Source organism: Lutra lutra, chromosome 11 (genome assembly GCF_902655055.1).
Source record: "Lutra lutra chromosome 11, mLutLut1.2, whole genome shotgun sequence".
NCBI classification, from domain to species: domain Eukaryota; kingdom Metazoa; phylum Chordata; class Mammalia; order Carnivora; family Mustelidae; genus Lutra; species Lutra lutra.
The window spans coordinates 88,738,734-88,752,461 of NC_062288.1; the positions used below are offsets into that span (position 1 = coordinate 88,738,734).

The window sequence follows — 13,728 nt, forward strand, 5'->3', positions numbered from 1 at the left end:
TGCATAGACTCTTCCCACATTTTACCTCTGCTATCCGCCACATCTCGGTCTTTGTCCTCAGGCCTGTTGCTCCGTGATCACAGGTGGGCACTCAAGCTCCAGTCTTGTGCACTCACAAAGCAACATCCAAAGCCAACAGCAGACATAAAACCCAGCATCACTATTGCCCCTGTTAGCCTTCCGGAAGCACCCAGAAAACTCCCACACCTCATTGGCCAGAATTAGATCACATGTCCACTCCTAAGCCAATCACTGGCAAGGAAAATGGAATTGCTATAATTGGCTTAGGTTATTCAAGATTCTTCCTCGCAAGTTTCCCCTGAAAACACCTGGCCACTTGAAGCTGAACAAACTCAAAATACTTTCAGGTAGGCCACAGTGAACATCATTAAGTCTGCGTGAGATTATGGGAAAAAAGCACAGAAGAGACCTTGCCCTTCTTATACTGCCCTCTACAGATTTATAGAGATTTTCCCGAAGGATGTTAGAAACCAGCCATAATCTTTTTAGTACCTAGAATGCTCACTCTAAGGACATTATTTATGTGACTTTAAGCTGCCTATAAACCAGGCAGTGGCCCAAGTTCTCCTGGCTCTGAAGGACTGTGAGGGCTAAATGGATAGTGCTTGAAGGCAGGCAAGAGTTGGTGGGTGGGAGGGTGGTGGGAGGTGGGTCTATGGACCTCCAGACTTCAGACCCATGAGGTAGGTGGTGCAGGTATCAAAATAAACCCTGAGGAAGAGCCAGTTCAGGAGAGGTGAAGAACTGTAAAAAATTAGCTGTTTTGGACAACTTGAGATGGTGGTAAAAATTGTCCAGGAAATGATGTGTAGTGTTCTCAGAATTTGATTTCTTCTCTTGATGTTGTTTATTTTTAATCTTCTAGCAATAGGAAAAGGGCAGGGTGAGGGCAAGTGCAAAGCCCGAGTTGGTGATATTTCACAAAGCCCCATGCACCTGCTCTGTGCCTGCATTACTGAGTAGCTCTGGCTTTTGAGGCAGTGACCAGTCACCACTAAACATGGCTTGAGACTTCCAAACCAAGTCAGTGTTCTTTGGAAGTCTTCTTGCCTCAGGAGACCTTGGGAAACCAGTAGCAATGTGGCAGTAGGAGTTTTATTTAGAATGGCTGGGCTCTGTGCCCTGCACCCTCCTGGCCCAGCCAGGCCCTGCAGAGCGGATGCACCTGGGACACCCTCTGGAGGCAGAAGCAGCAGGCATGCACGCCGGCTGGCTTTTTCTCCATCAATCGCTTCCTGGGTGGCAGGCCAAGGGAGGGAAAACGATGAAGTTAAGCAGATGTCTTGGAGCTCAGGGAGGGTAAAAAAGGAAGTTGGGAATTTGTCTCACAAACCCCGGCAAGCAAAACTAGCATCAGCCACAGGCAGGAGGCTTTCTGTGATTTTTCCTCTGCTTCAAACCTCGGTAACTTTGCACAGGCTGGAAAATCCTGCACTAGGGCAACCAGTACATGAGAGGAAGTGGATGAAAAGAGTGGAGCTATGTTTATCGAAGGCTTATATTGTACAAGGCACTGGACTAGAGGCTGTGTGTTGGGGGTCCATTATGGCAGTTTACACTAACCAGGGGTGCCCTGAAGGTCTTGGTAGCAGGAAGAGGCATGTGCAAAAAAGGGACCATGTAGCAATTAAGAGCGACTTCTGGGGAGAACGGGACTGGGTTGAGTTTACTAGCTGTGACCTTTGGCAAGTTACTTAACCCCTCCAAGCCTCAGTTTCTTTATCTGTAAAATGGGAATAATAAAAGTACCTAATTTATAGGATTACTGCAGTAAGAGATGATGCATATAAAATGATCAATACTGGGGCGCCTGGGTGGCTCAGTGGGTTAAGCCGCTGCCTTCGGCTCAGGTCATGATCTCAGGGTCCTGGGATCGAGCCCCGCATTGGGCTCTCTGCTCAGCAGGGAGCCTGCTTCCTCCTCTCTCTCTGCCTGCCTCTCTGCCTGCTTGTGCTCTCTCTCTGTCAAATAAATAAAAAATCTTTAAAAAAAAATAAAATGATCAATACCGTGCTTGGCTCAAAATACCCCTCAACGAGTGTCCGTTACTAACTGGTAGGTATTGTCAAGGGAGCAGAAATGGCTTTGTCGTTGGGATAATCTTAAACCTGTTTACATTTATTTCGAACCCTTTTTATGGTGAAGTATAAGACACAGAAGTACGTAAATGTATAGCCCAAGGAATTATCATAAATTAAATAGATCCACTCACCACGCAGGCAAATACAGAGTATTATCAGGGCCCTCGAAGACCCATTTGTGTCCCTTCTCATCAATACCCCTCCAATCCCGAGAGGTAACTACTATTCATTTATGCTAACACTTCATTTTTCTTTATAGTTTTACCACATAAGCGTCCATCCCCAAACACTATCATGTATTTTGCCTTTTTAAGAAGTTTATATGAATGGAACCATATAATATGTATTAATACTTGTTTTCCTCAAGTTTGTGAAAATCTCTCATTTTTACATGTAGCCATAATCCATTCATCTGTATTTATGTGTAATATTCCATATGCCTCCATATATATTTTTACTACCAGGCACACTTGGTTGTTTCCACTTTGTGGTTAGTATGAATGCTCCTGGATATCCTCTGGGATGTACTTAGGCATGGTAATTGCTGGGTATGTGTATGGGGATTGCATGGGGTATGTGCTACAGAATGGATAGGCGTCCTCCCAAAATCAAATGCTGAGACCTAATCCCCAGTGTGACGACATTTGGAAGTGGGACCTTGGGAAAGGTGACTGGGCCATGGGGCTGGATCACCCATGAATGAGATTAGTACTTTTATAAAAGAAACTTCATGGACCCCCCCTTGACCCTTTCACCACATCAGGGTCCCGGGAGAAAATGGCCATCTAAGAACCTGGTCTGGCCTGCACCAGACACCAAATCTGCCAGTACTTTGATCTGGGATTCTCAGCCTCCAGGACACTGGGAAATAAATTTGTGTTGTTATGAGCCACCCAGTCATCTATGCTAGGTTGTAACTAAGGCAGTATGCTCAGCTTTAACAGATAATGCCAAATCATTTCTCAACGTGGTTTACCAATTTACAGTCTTACCAGCAATGTATTAGAAGCGAGTTGTTTCACATCCTTGTCAACACTCCGTATTTTCCATCTTTTTAATTTTTGCCATTCTGGTGGTAAATGGCAGCATCTCATTGTGAATTTAATTTGCATTCCCCTAATTAGTAATGTTGTTGAGTACATTTCATATGCTCATTGGCCATTTAGATATTTACTTCCTGTGAAGCGCTTATTTCAGTCTCTTGCTCATTTTTCTGTTCAGTTGCCTTTTTCTTACTGATTTGTAGTTCTTTATATAGTCTGGATATGAGCCTTTTGTTGGCTTATGCTTCACAAGTATCTTGTCTTTTAAGGCCTGCCTTTTCACTCTCTTCATGGTGTCTTGATGAACAGAAATTCTTAAAGTGATCCAATTTATCAACCTTTTCCCTTATGGTGGTGTTTTTTTGTTTTTTTTTTTTGTATCCTGTTTTAGAAATTTTTCCCTATCTGAGGTCACAAAGCTATTCTTCTATATTGTATTCTAGAAGTGCTAGTATTTTGCTTATTGACTTAAATGACACTCCAATTAAAACTGACTTGAGTATGGAACAAAGTAGGGTCCAGTCTCCTTTTTGCTCCATATGGGTATTAAATTGACGCAACACTGTATACTTTTTATTGAGATCTGACATATAACATTATAATAGTTTCAGGTATATAACATGATTCAACATTTGCATATATTGTGAAAAGATCACCACACACATTTTTTTCTTGTGATGATAACTTTTAAGATCTACTCTTTCTACTCTTAGTAACTTTCAAATATACAGTACAGTGTTATTAACTATAGCCCCCACACCACACCTTACATTCCCATGATTTATTTCAGAGCTGGGAATTTGTACCTTCACCACCTTCACCCATCCCTTCCCCTTTAGCTCCTGGAACCACCAATCTCTTCTCTGTTGCCATGAGCTTGGGTTTAAGATTCCATGTATAAGAGAGTTCATACCGCATTTGTCTTTCTCTGATTAGTATAATGCCCTCAAGGGCCATCGATGTTGTTGCAAATAGCAGGATGTTCTTATGGCTGAGTAATAATCCATTGTGTGTATATACATAGATCTCTTCTTCATCCATTCATCTGTTGATGGACACAGGTTGCTTCCCTATCCTGGCTGTAATGGTGAAAAACTGCAGTAAATGCTGCTGCAATGAACATGGGTGCATATATCTTTTTGAGTTAGTGCTGTAAGTGGAATTTCTAGATCATATGGCAGTTCTATTTTTAGTGTTTTGAGGACCTCCATACTATTCTCAATAGTGGCCGCATTGACTTACATCCCCACCAACAGCTCGCAAGGGGGCTCCCTTTTTCCCCACATCTTTGCCAACACTTGTCTTTTTGATAATAATCATTCTAACAGGTAAGCGGTGACACATGTTTTTAAGGACCAGTCTGCCCCCTCCAGCCTGCAGTATTACCTTGGTTATACAGCAGCCATTCATCTATGCATCGTTCTGTTTGTGGATGCCCTATGCTGTTCCACTAGTCTGTCCAAGGTCATTCTCCCTTCATTAGCGTAACTTGATAATGACTCTAGTGCAGCATGTCCTCCCATCTAGGTCTTCAAGAGGTCCTTAGCTATTCCACTTTTATTTTTTTAGTAAATCTCTTTACCTGTGGCTACTTTAGAATTCTTTTTGATTTCAAAATATTTTCAAACCTATAGAAAAGTTTCAAGAAGAGAACAAAGAACTTTTTATTCCTGAACCTTTGAGAGGGAGTTGCTGACTTGTGTTCCATCACCCCAATAATCCAACCAAGAACAGTCCCTTACGTAACCACATGATCATCCAAAAAATAAAAAAGTCACCATATTACTATCATCTAACCCATAATCCAGTCCCTGTTCCAGATCTGCCAAGTACCCCAACAATGTCTTTTATGGGGTGCTCTGATGGCTCAGTCAGCTAAAAGCATCTGTCTTTGGCTCAAGTCACAATCCTGGGGTCCTGAGATCCAGTCTTGCATCAGGCTCCCCCAATCAGTGGGGAGTCTACTACTCCCTCGGACCCTCCCCCTTCTCATGCTCTCTCTCTTGTTCTCTCCCTCAAATAAATAAAATCTTGGAATAAATCAACAATATCTTTTATATAGCAAAATGATATCATCTAGGATCACATACTGGATTTAGTTACTGTTGTCTCTTTTGTCTCCTTCAATTTGGAATAGTTCTTCAGATTTTCCTTGGTTCAGGGTTCTGATGCTTTGGAAGGTGAAAAACCTTTCATACATTGTCCCCCACTTTGGGTTTGTCTGATATTTCCTCATGATTAGATCAGGCTCTGCATTTTTGGTAGGAATATCACAGAGGCGATGCTGTTGTGTGTTTTCACCGCATCCCATCAGATCTTGATTTGCCTCATTCCTGGAATTGGAATGTTGGTGTTGGTTATGGTTTTTTTTTTTTTTTTTTACTATAAGGTTACTCTTTTTGTAATTCATAAATTGGGCACCAATCTGAGACCATGTTTCTTAAAAAACTTCCACCCTGTTAATGTCCATTGAAGTTTCTTGGGCGAATTATTACTGTGATTGTTGTCTAGTGATGATTTTATAATTCTGTCATTCCTTTTCCATTTATTAGTTTGAATTCTATCCTAAGAAAGAAGTATTTCCTTTTCCTTATCTACTCATCCAACATTTATGTTGTCAGTATGAATCCTACATATCTACGTTATTCTGTGGATTACTATCAGTATTTACTTTGATGCTTAAACAGTCCCAGATGTGAACGATGATATCCCTTTCAACGTGGCTCTGTCCTTTTGATATGTAACTGTCTTGTATTTTCCCTGTCCCAGCTCTGGAGTTAGTCATTTCTTCGGCAAGTTATGGTTCCTTTTAGCCCACTAAATAGTATTTAGAAACCAAGATCTGGGCACCTGTAATGCCCATTGCCATTAGGATGCTGTTGCTTCTTGGTCCTCCCAGAGACAGAGCTAAGGGATATATATGTATATATATATATATGAATATACATATAAATATACACACATATATATGTGCTTAGTTTATAAAATGGTATGAATATATACATGTAAACAGGCACACACATTTATATCTGCACTTATTTTGGTACCTATATTTATATTTAAAACCATAATCGCAACAGTATCTCCAATTCCAAACTAACACCACAGAGTTCATCTTACTTTTCTCCTCTTCTATATTTGTTTTTAATTCCTTCCTTTGACAGTAAGAAGCTGGCTCCCATCATCTTCACTGTAATTTATTTCCTCGGTCAGTGTCCTCTAGATGTAACCACTTTCCCATTGCTATGGCCATCATTCTTCTCCTACTAACACAGCCACCCTCCTCCAAGCACTCAGGCTCTGACAACACATTATAAAGTTCCTCTTCCAGGAATGCACACCCTTCCCCACCGTGTTCAGGCATCCCCATTGGGGCCACCATCACCCCAACCTCCAGCATGGAGGCCTACCTTGTGAGATCCCACCTAATGGCTTTTGGATTGACTTATTCAGGAAGAAAAGGCAGAGAGAAAGGAAAGCACTCAGCTACTTTAATTATTACTAGTGAACATGAACTTGGGATACTCCTTGCAGCTCATCAGAAAATAGAAGCCATCAGCAAAGAAATGACCTAACCATCTCATGACCAAACCCATAGCCTACCTGCATCTATATTCATGAACTTGACCTTCCTGCCTATCACAAAGGACAAACTGTGCCTAAGACCTCTTGGCCTGCTTGCTCGGAAACTTTTCACTAAAATTTCTCTTCCCCTGGTTATTTCCATTGACATACAAAACAGGCTAAAATAGCCCATCTTAAAAAGAAGCCTCCCTAGAACCTCACAGCTCTTCCACCTACTTCTCCGCCTTTTAGTAAAACTTCTCGGAAGTACTGCCTCTCCTGTCTCCACTTCTCAAACCCAGTCTTTACTCAATTACACTGTGACCAGGCTTTCATTATCAGAGTCACCAAAACTGCTTGTCAAGTAGCCTTCATGTCGCTGAATCCATTGACTAAATCTGTCTTCCTCTTGTCCGGTCCATCAGAAGCATTTAACACAGCTGGGCATTCCCTCCTTCTTGAAACACTTTCTTCCCTTGGCCTCCAAGTCAGCCTTGGTCTGTCCCCCACTCCAATGGCCACTGTCCCATTCCTCTCTGCTCACCTCTCTCCTGAGAGCCATTGGGCTAGGCTGTCCGTTCACCCCCTGGGTAAGCACAGTCAGTGCCAAGGCCACACTGTATGCCTCAATCATGGCCACATTGATGACTCAATCTTGTATCTACCCCCAGCATTTACCTAATAGCCTACTCAGCATTTCTACTAAGAACTGTAACTTACGTATTAAACATGATCAAAACTGAACCTGATTCCCGCTCCCACCCAACCCCGATCTTCCTAGTGTTGTATCTCAGCCCCAGTAAATGGTACCACTACTGAGTTAGCTGCTCAGGCAAATCTTGGGCTTTTTATACTTTTCCTCTCTTTCTCTCTCTCCCCCCACCTCCATCTAATGCAATAGTCAGTCTTATTGGGTCTACCTTTATCTATAGATGTCCTAAATCTGATGACTTATCACCTTTTCCACTGCTACCACCCTAGTCCAAGTCAGCACCTCTGGCTTACATTGTTAATGTGATAGCTTCCTACTGTTCTCTGTAAGCAGCAGCCAGAGTCATCTTTTAGAAATGTAAATCCTGGGATCGAGCAGCATCAGCCTCTCTGCTCAGCAGGGAGCCTGCCTCCCCCTCTCTCTCTGCCTGCCTCTCTGCCTACCTGTGATCTCTGTCAAATAAATAAATAAAAATCTTTAATAAAAAAAAATGTAAATTAGATAAAGCGATGAACCATTCCCACCCCCGCCCCCCAAGCACCAAATCTTTCAATGGTTTTTAATCACACTCCGAATAAAGCTTAATTCTTACCATGGAGAAAGAGGTCCCTCCGGCTTGGACCCTGCCTGCCTCTCTGAACTCATCTCCCAATACTGTAATCTGCCTTTTTTTTACTCCACTCAAGCTACAAGGACCTCTTTGCTGTTCCCTAAAACACACCAAACTTATTCTTACCTCAGGACCTCTGTGCTTACTATATTCTCCCCAACCTGGAATGCATTTCCCATTTACCTCCACCCCTGACAAGCCCTACGGCATCTCCCTGGACTCTCCAGTCCTCGCCCTGCTTTAATATTTGTGTAGCCATTGACTATTCCCTGACATTATGCTTACTGTTCACTCCCCTTACGCCCCATTCAGTGTAAACTCTGAGAGGCTGGGGCTGGTCTATTGTGTTGACCAGTGTATCCCTGACCCCCTGGGACAGTGCCCGGGGCACAAGGTAGGCTCTGCTGCATCAAGGTGTGGGTGATTCAGGCAACGCCAATGTGTCCTGGTCCTGTGGCTGAAAGCCACCCTTCCCGGGTACAAGCGTGCAGGAGCGGAAATTGTAAGTGGTTATACAAACTCGGGACAGGAACTTCTGCTGTTCCTGAACAAGCATCACCTCCACGGGGATCCATAACTCGTTTTCTGCTTCTGTACAATAACGTCTTTCTAACTTTACAGATAAATTCATTTCCAGTGGAGGAAAACCACCTTCTGCCTTCGTTACTGAGATTGCCAAGTTCTGTGTTAAGCACCCGAGAGTGAGGAGTGGGAGCTCTTTTATTTTGGGTTCACATTTAACATGTGGCTCCTGCAGAGGCATTTTAAGAACACTGAGGTTGCTCAAAATTAACTCCCACCAGCAGGTGAGCCGACACTGTCTTCACCCTTAGCTAAGGCCGAGTTGCCGGTGCCGGCTCTGCAACGTCTTCTAAGCCTGAAATACAGTCGTTGCCACTTCAGCTCTGTGTTGAATAGTATTTTCAACCACTTTGAAGATGAATTTGAGACTAGGGTGTACACTACCTCAGGGAGACGCAAGGCAAAACTAAAATTTGCAGACTGAACCGGTCTCTGGTTTGATGCTGATGGAGGAGAGAAACCTGTGGCTATGAGATGGAAAAAAATGTCTTTCCCTTGTCTCTCAGACTGCACGGGCAGCTAACAACCAGGCGCTTGGCCCTCAACCCCTATTTTATGTATTTGCCAGGGATGGGGACACAGAGAGAGCACAGGTTGTGCTGAGGCCACTGCCCAGACCTAGCAGCAAGCCTGGCCCGGGGACATACCTGGCAGGGAAGGGCACTGTGGAAGGCTCCCCAGCCCAGGCAGGGGGTACTCTGGAGGAGAGGGGTTACCTGCACCAGGACCATGTCTGGGAAGGAGAGCTGAGGCCAGAGCAGAGTGGTACCCTGCCACTTGGCCAGGGACCTCTGGCTGCCACATTTGCATTTAAAAGCTATTACAGAAATGTAATTTACTTTGAAGACAAGGTTATATCCCAGGCACACTGCTCTCTGAGCAAAGCGACAGTGACCGGGAGAGGCAGAGGAGAGACTACGTAGGGAACAAACAGGTGAGGGAAATCGAACTTTTCTGCACAGGAAACTCTTTGATGTGTATGGAGGCCTTGCCTCGTCACACTCACCTCAAGAGGTTGAAGCATTTCATTAAATTGAGGTATAGCTATTTTCCACTTAGGGTTGACTTGGTTTGAGGGAATTTCGGGGACTGAAAACAGTTTCAGTTTTCGGTTTCTAACTTCCTTAATTGAAAAGCCATAAATATGACCATATGTTTTGAATCTAAACTGGGTTTAATACTGGGCTGTCCCACAAATACAGGGCATATTATCATGGTCTAAAGAAGGCTGTGGGTCTGGGGTGTCTGGCTGGCTCAGTTGCTAGAGCGTGTGACTCTTGATCTTCGGGGTCATGAGTTCGAGAGCCACACTGGGCATCGGGCTAACTTCAAACAGTAAGGCGGCTGCGGGTGTATCTGGAAGGTTCAAGTCAACTGACAGGAAAAGTGGAAGATTCTTTGATTTGGATGATGACTTTACTCAAGCTGGGGGAGAGGGGGCATAGTCCTACCAGCAATACTGAGGCTGAAAAATCCTGGACAGAGAGAGAGAGCATACAATATGAAATATAAAACACATACATACACTAGAGAAGGTATGATGAAAAACCCAAGAAGAAGGGACTTGCCCCGATCAGCAAGCGCAGGGAAACCAGAGGAAGAGTCTAAGATTCTGTACAGGAGATAATGTCCTCAGCACCCCTGCAGTAATCCCTCCCAGGAGCCGGCCCTGAAAGGCCAAGTGTGGGATGAGAGAAGTTTAAACAGAAAGCAGCAGCTAGAAGCGGAGAAACAGATGGGAAAGCCAGAGAAGGGGAAAGCAAAGAAATGGACGAAGACCTGGGGGAGTAGGGAACAGAGCAGTGACAGAAAACAAATGAATTACTAACTCATTCAATGTACTAGCTTTTCAAGAATATTAACTCAGAACAGACTCCTAGTTTTCAGTTCACTTGGTCTGAACCACAATAAGTTACTGCTAACCCTTTCAATTGTTCTTTATCAGCTCTAATTCTTACATCTTAAAAGGGTCAGATCCTACTGCTCACTGAAATGGGGGAAGAGAATTATCCTGTGGGTTTCTGGCAAAAGCAATTATACATGTGGGCTGACAGATATCAAGCTAAGAACCACAGGTTCCTAGCTCGTAAGCCAGAGAAGCTAAGGCCATCTGGCTGCTTGTTCAGTTCTAAGCAGAATATAACTCAGAGCTGCTACAGAGTCTCTTTGGTTGACCAGCAGACCACAAGCAGCTGGCTTTGAGCCGTCCACATTTGCTATTAATTATGATTAACCATTAATTTTTTAAACCACCCCATGTAAGCGAGTCTTCTGTAATAAATTACTGACTTTTCAAAGAGAGGACTTTGTACTGGTCTGATCCAGCTGTCTTTTAGAAGTTCCCCAGACATTTGCTTAGTGTGACCAGCTTTCAGGATACTGTATTCTTCTGGGTTTCAAAAGCTAACCTATTGTGGTTCAAGGTCTGCTCTACTTCATGGAGAAACTGATTGGAGCACGTCACTCTCATGAGACTCATAAATCACAAGTCTTGCCCAGCACTTGTCCTAAAGTTACCAGTGGCCTGAACAGAGCTGTGATGTAGTCAACAGCAAGGCCTCCAAAGGTCGAGAAAAGGCACCATCTCACCCTTTTATTTCCCCAAGTGCCGTCTTTCCCCGTACCCATCACGTTTATCAGAATGATAAATTAGTAACCTGACAAACCAGCCCCCCAGTCTCATGTATCTAACCAGCTTGAAATGCCTGATGCTACAGTGCTGCATTTCTCTGCCAGCGACAAGACTGGCAGCCTGGGATGTGCCAAGTTCTTGGCTCTCAATTGCAAAACAAAACAGTCTAGGAGGGAATTTGTGAGTTAGCTGATTTGCAAACACTACAGCAAGTCACCGCGTAAACACTTGTTTTTGTGTACCTATTATTTCTGCCAGACAGTTACCTGGGTGCCATCCCGATGCTGGCCAAACGCGCAGCTCTAGTTACCTTCCTCCTTCATTCCCACTTCAGTGAGCTCAGCTTATTTTGCACCATTAAAAAACAAAGATAAAAACAAAACAAAAAAAACCTTCATTAAACAGTAAATCACAGAGCCTCTTGGTTAATTGAGGAAGGAGAGTTACCAAGGTCACTCAGAATCAACATCAGGTCTACAGGTGTGTCCAGAACGGTCCAGGAAGATGCCATTTGAATGGAGCCAACTCGGGAATTAGGAGGAATTAAGAAGGGGTTGGCTGAAATTTCCAAGCACAAATTCATCCTGATTCCTCTAAAGTAAAAGGGGAAGTGTGGGCAAGGTGGATAGGGTTTCCATGACTCCGACTCCAAATACCAGTCTATGGGATGATCACACGAACCAACGATAACATATACTGGGCCCGACTGAATGGATGTGGAAAGCATTTTGACTCTTCGCCAGAAGCCTATGGCAGGTTCTTCAATTTTTCATCAACTGATGGTTGAAGAATCAGAGGATCAGTATAGTTAGGTGAATTCTTAGTCCCAAAGTTGGTAAGAAGCAGAAGACAAACTGAGTACAGATACTACTTATTCCAGAGGCTGTATTCTTAATCATTTTACTAAATTCTCTTTCTCTCTATCAAGATAAAAGTGGCATAAACCTTCTACATAACAAAAGATATTTAGGGGCGCCTGAGTGGCTCAGTGGGTTAAAGCCTCTGCCTTCGGCTCAGGTCATGATCTCAGGGTCCTGGGATCGAGCCCCGAATCAGGCTCTCTGCTCAGCAGGGAGCCTGCTTCCTCCTCTCTCTCTGCCTGCCTCTCTGCCTACTTGTGATCTCTCTCTGTCAAATAAATAAATAAAATCTTTAAAAAACAAAAACAAAAACAAAAGATATTTAGAGGACATCACAGAGCACTGGCATTTTCTTCTCCATGTATATCTCAGAAAGAACTTTCCATTCATCTTCAGTGTGAATGCTAACTTCCAACTTACCAAATCCAGGGTTGAAGCACCAATCCTCTGGTAGAAAAACAAGTTATAATCAAGAAAATTCAGTGAAACTGGAAAGAGGAAAATCTGCAAGAGTTGATTTTTTTTTTTTTTAACATTTTCATAGTTTTGCAGGGTCAGACATTCCTAACCAAGCTTATCTAATCTAGTTCTTGCCCCAGGCAGGGTGACTTAAGTCATCCCAAAGACAGGAAGGTTCATGCAATTTGTAAAGATCTTTCTGAATCCTACCTAGCTGAGAGGCAAGTTGTAAGCATCTCATGCCTGTCTGAGGCTCTGTGAAGTGCTTTGAGCTTTTTAGTGGAAAGGTACGGCACAGATGCAAATTAATAACAATATAAATCAACTCAATTCCCACATGCATAACCATCCAATCCAACGAAAGGAATACACGAGGCCCCGGGCTGCAATGCCAGTCTTCTTCGGAAAATATATTTATTATTGATAGTGAGTGCAGTAAAGATGTCAGTATTCATGATCGAGAAGAGGTTGTATAAGCCAAGGTTGCCTTTATGTTGATAAAAAATGCCTTATTTCACTTGTAATCATAAACATTATTCCAGTAAAAGAGGTACATTTTTCTCTCCTTTTTGTCTTACTTATATGATCACCATAATAAGTTAAAATGAAGTAGCTCTTATGTAGTCAGGGGAGAAAAGAAAAAAGAGAAAATCCACACACCAGAGCCCAGAAGACTGCACCGAGCCCTGCTGGGCTGAGATGGGAGGTTTGGTGCCCTCTCCCCAACCCCGTTCCAATTACCTTAGCCCCTATCCCAACCCCCAACCTCAGCTCTGCTAGAATGAAGATTCACCCAAACTTGGGGCTTGGTGAGAAGAGAAAGTTGAATAGAAAGTCAGATAGGTAGAGAGGACTGCCTTTCTCTTTTAATCATCATGAACAGGGCTGACTAACACTGCAGTGTGTCCTTGCTGGCTGATACCTGATCTAGGCCTTGGCTTTTCAAACTGCAGCCGATCAAACTGGGATATGCTTCAGCTCAATCTGCTCTTTGGTGCTTCTCTTTAATCGTCTTCTCCTTAAATGGGTTACTTTCTTACTAGGAAAAAAAAAATGTTCCGCCTCTGGAATTAACGTTGAGTAGTTCTGCTTGTTCTAAAAGTTGACTTTATCCTCCTTTCTCAAGCATGCTCTGCAAGAGAAATAGAAAACATGAGTTTTACC

At 43.3% G+C, this 13,728-nt stretch overlaps 1 protein-coding gene across 2 annotated transcripts in view; it reads right to left on the reverse strand.

Annotated features, from left to right (window-relative positions):
* Positions 1-12,961: 12,961 nt before the first annotated feature.
* The window catches only part of CHCHD3 (coiled-coil-helix-coiled-coil-helix domain containing 3), a 278,747-nt gene continuing 277,980 nt past the window's right edge, over positions 12,962-13,728 (reverse strand). For both annotated transcript variants that reach the window (XM_047694914.1, XM_047694913.1), the window contains one exon: positions 12,962-13,696. Coding sequence is in view for 1 of the 2 variants with exons in the window: in XM_047694913.1 (XP_047550869.1) it covers positions 13,673-13,696 (24 nt within the window). In the remaining variant the exon portion in view is untranslated. The remainder of the gene's footprint in view (positions 13,697-13,728) is intronic.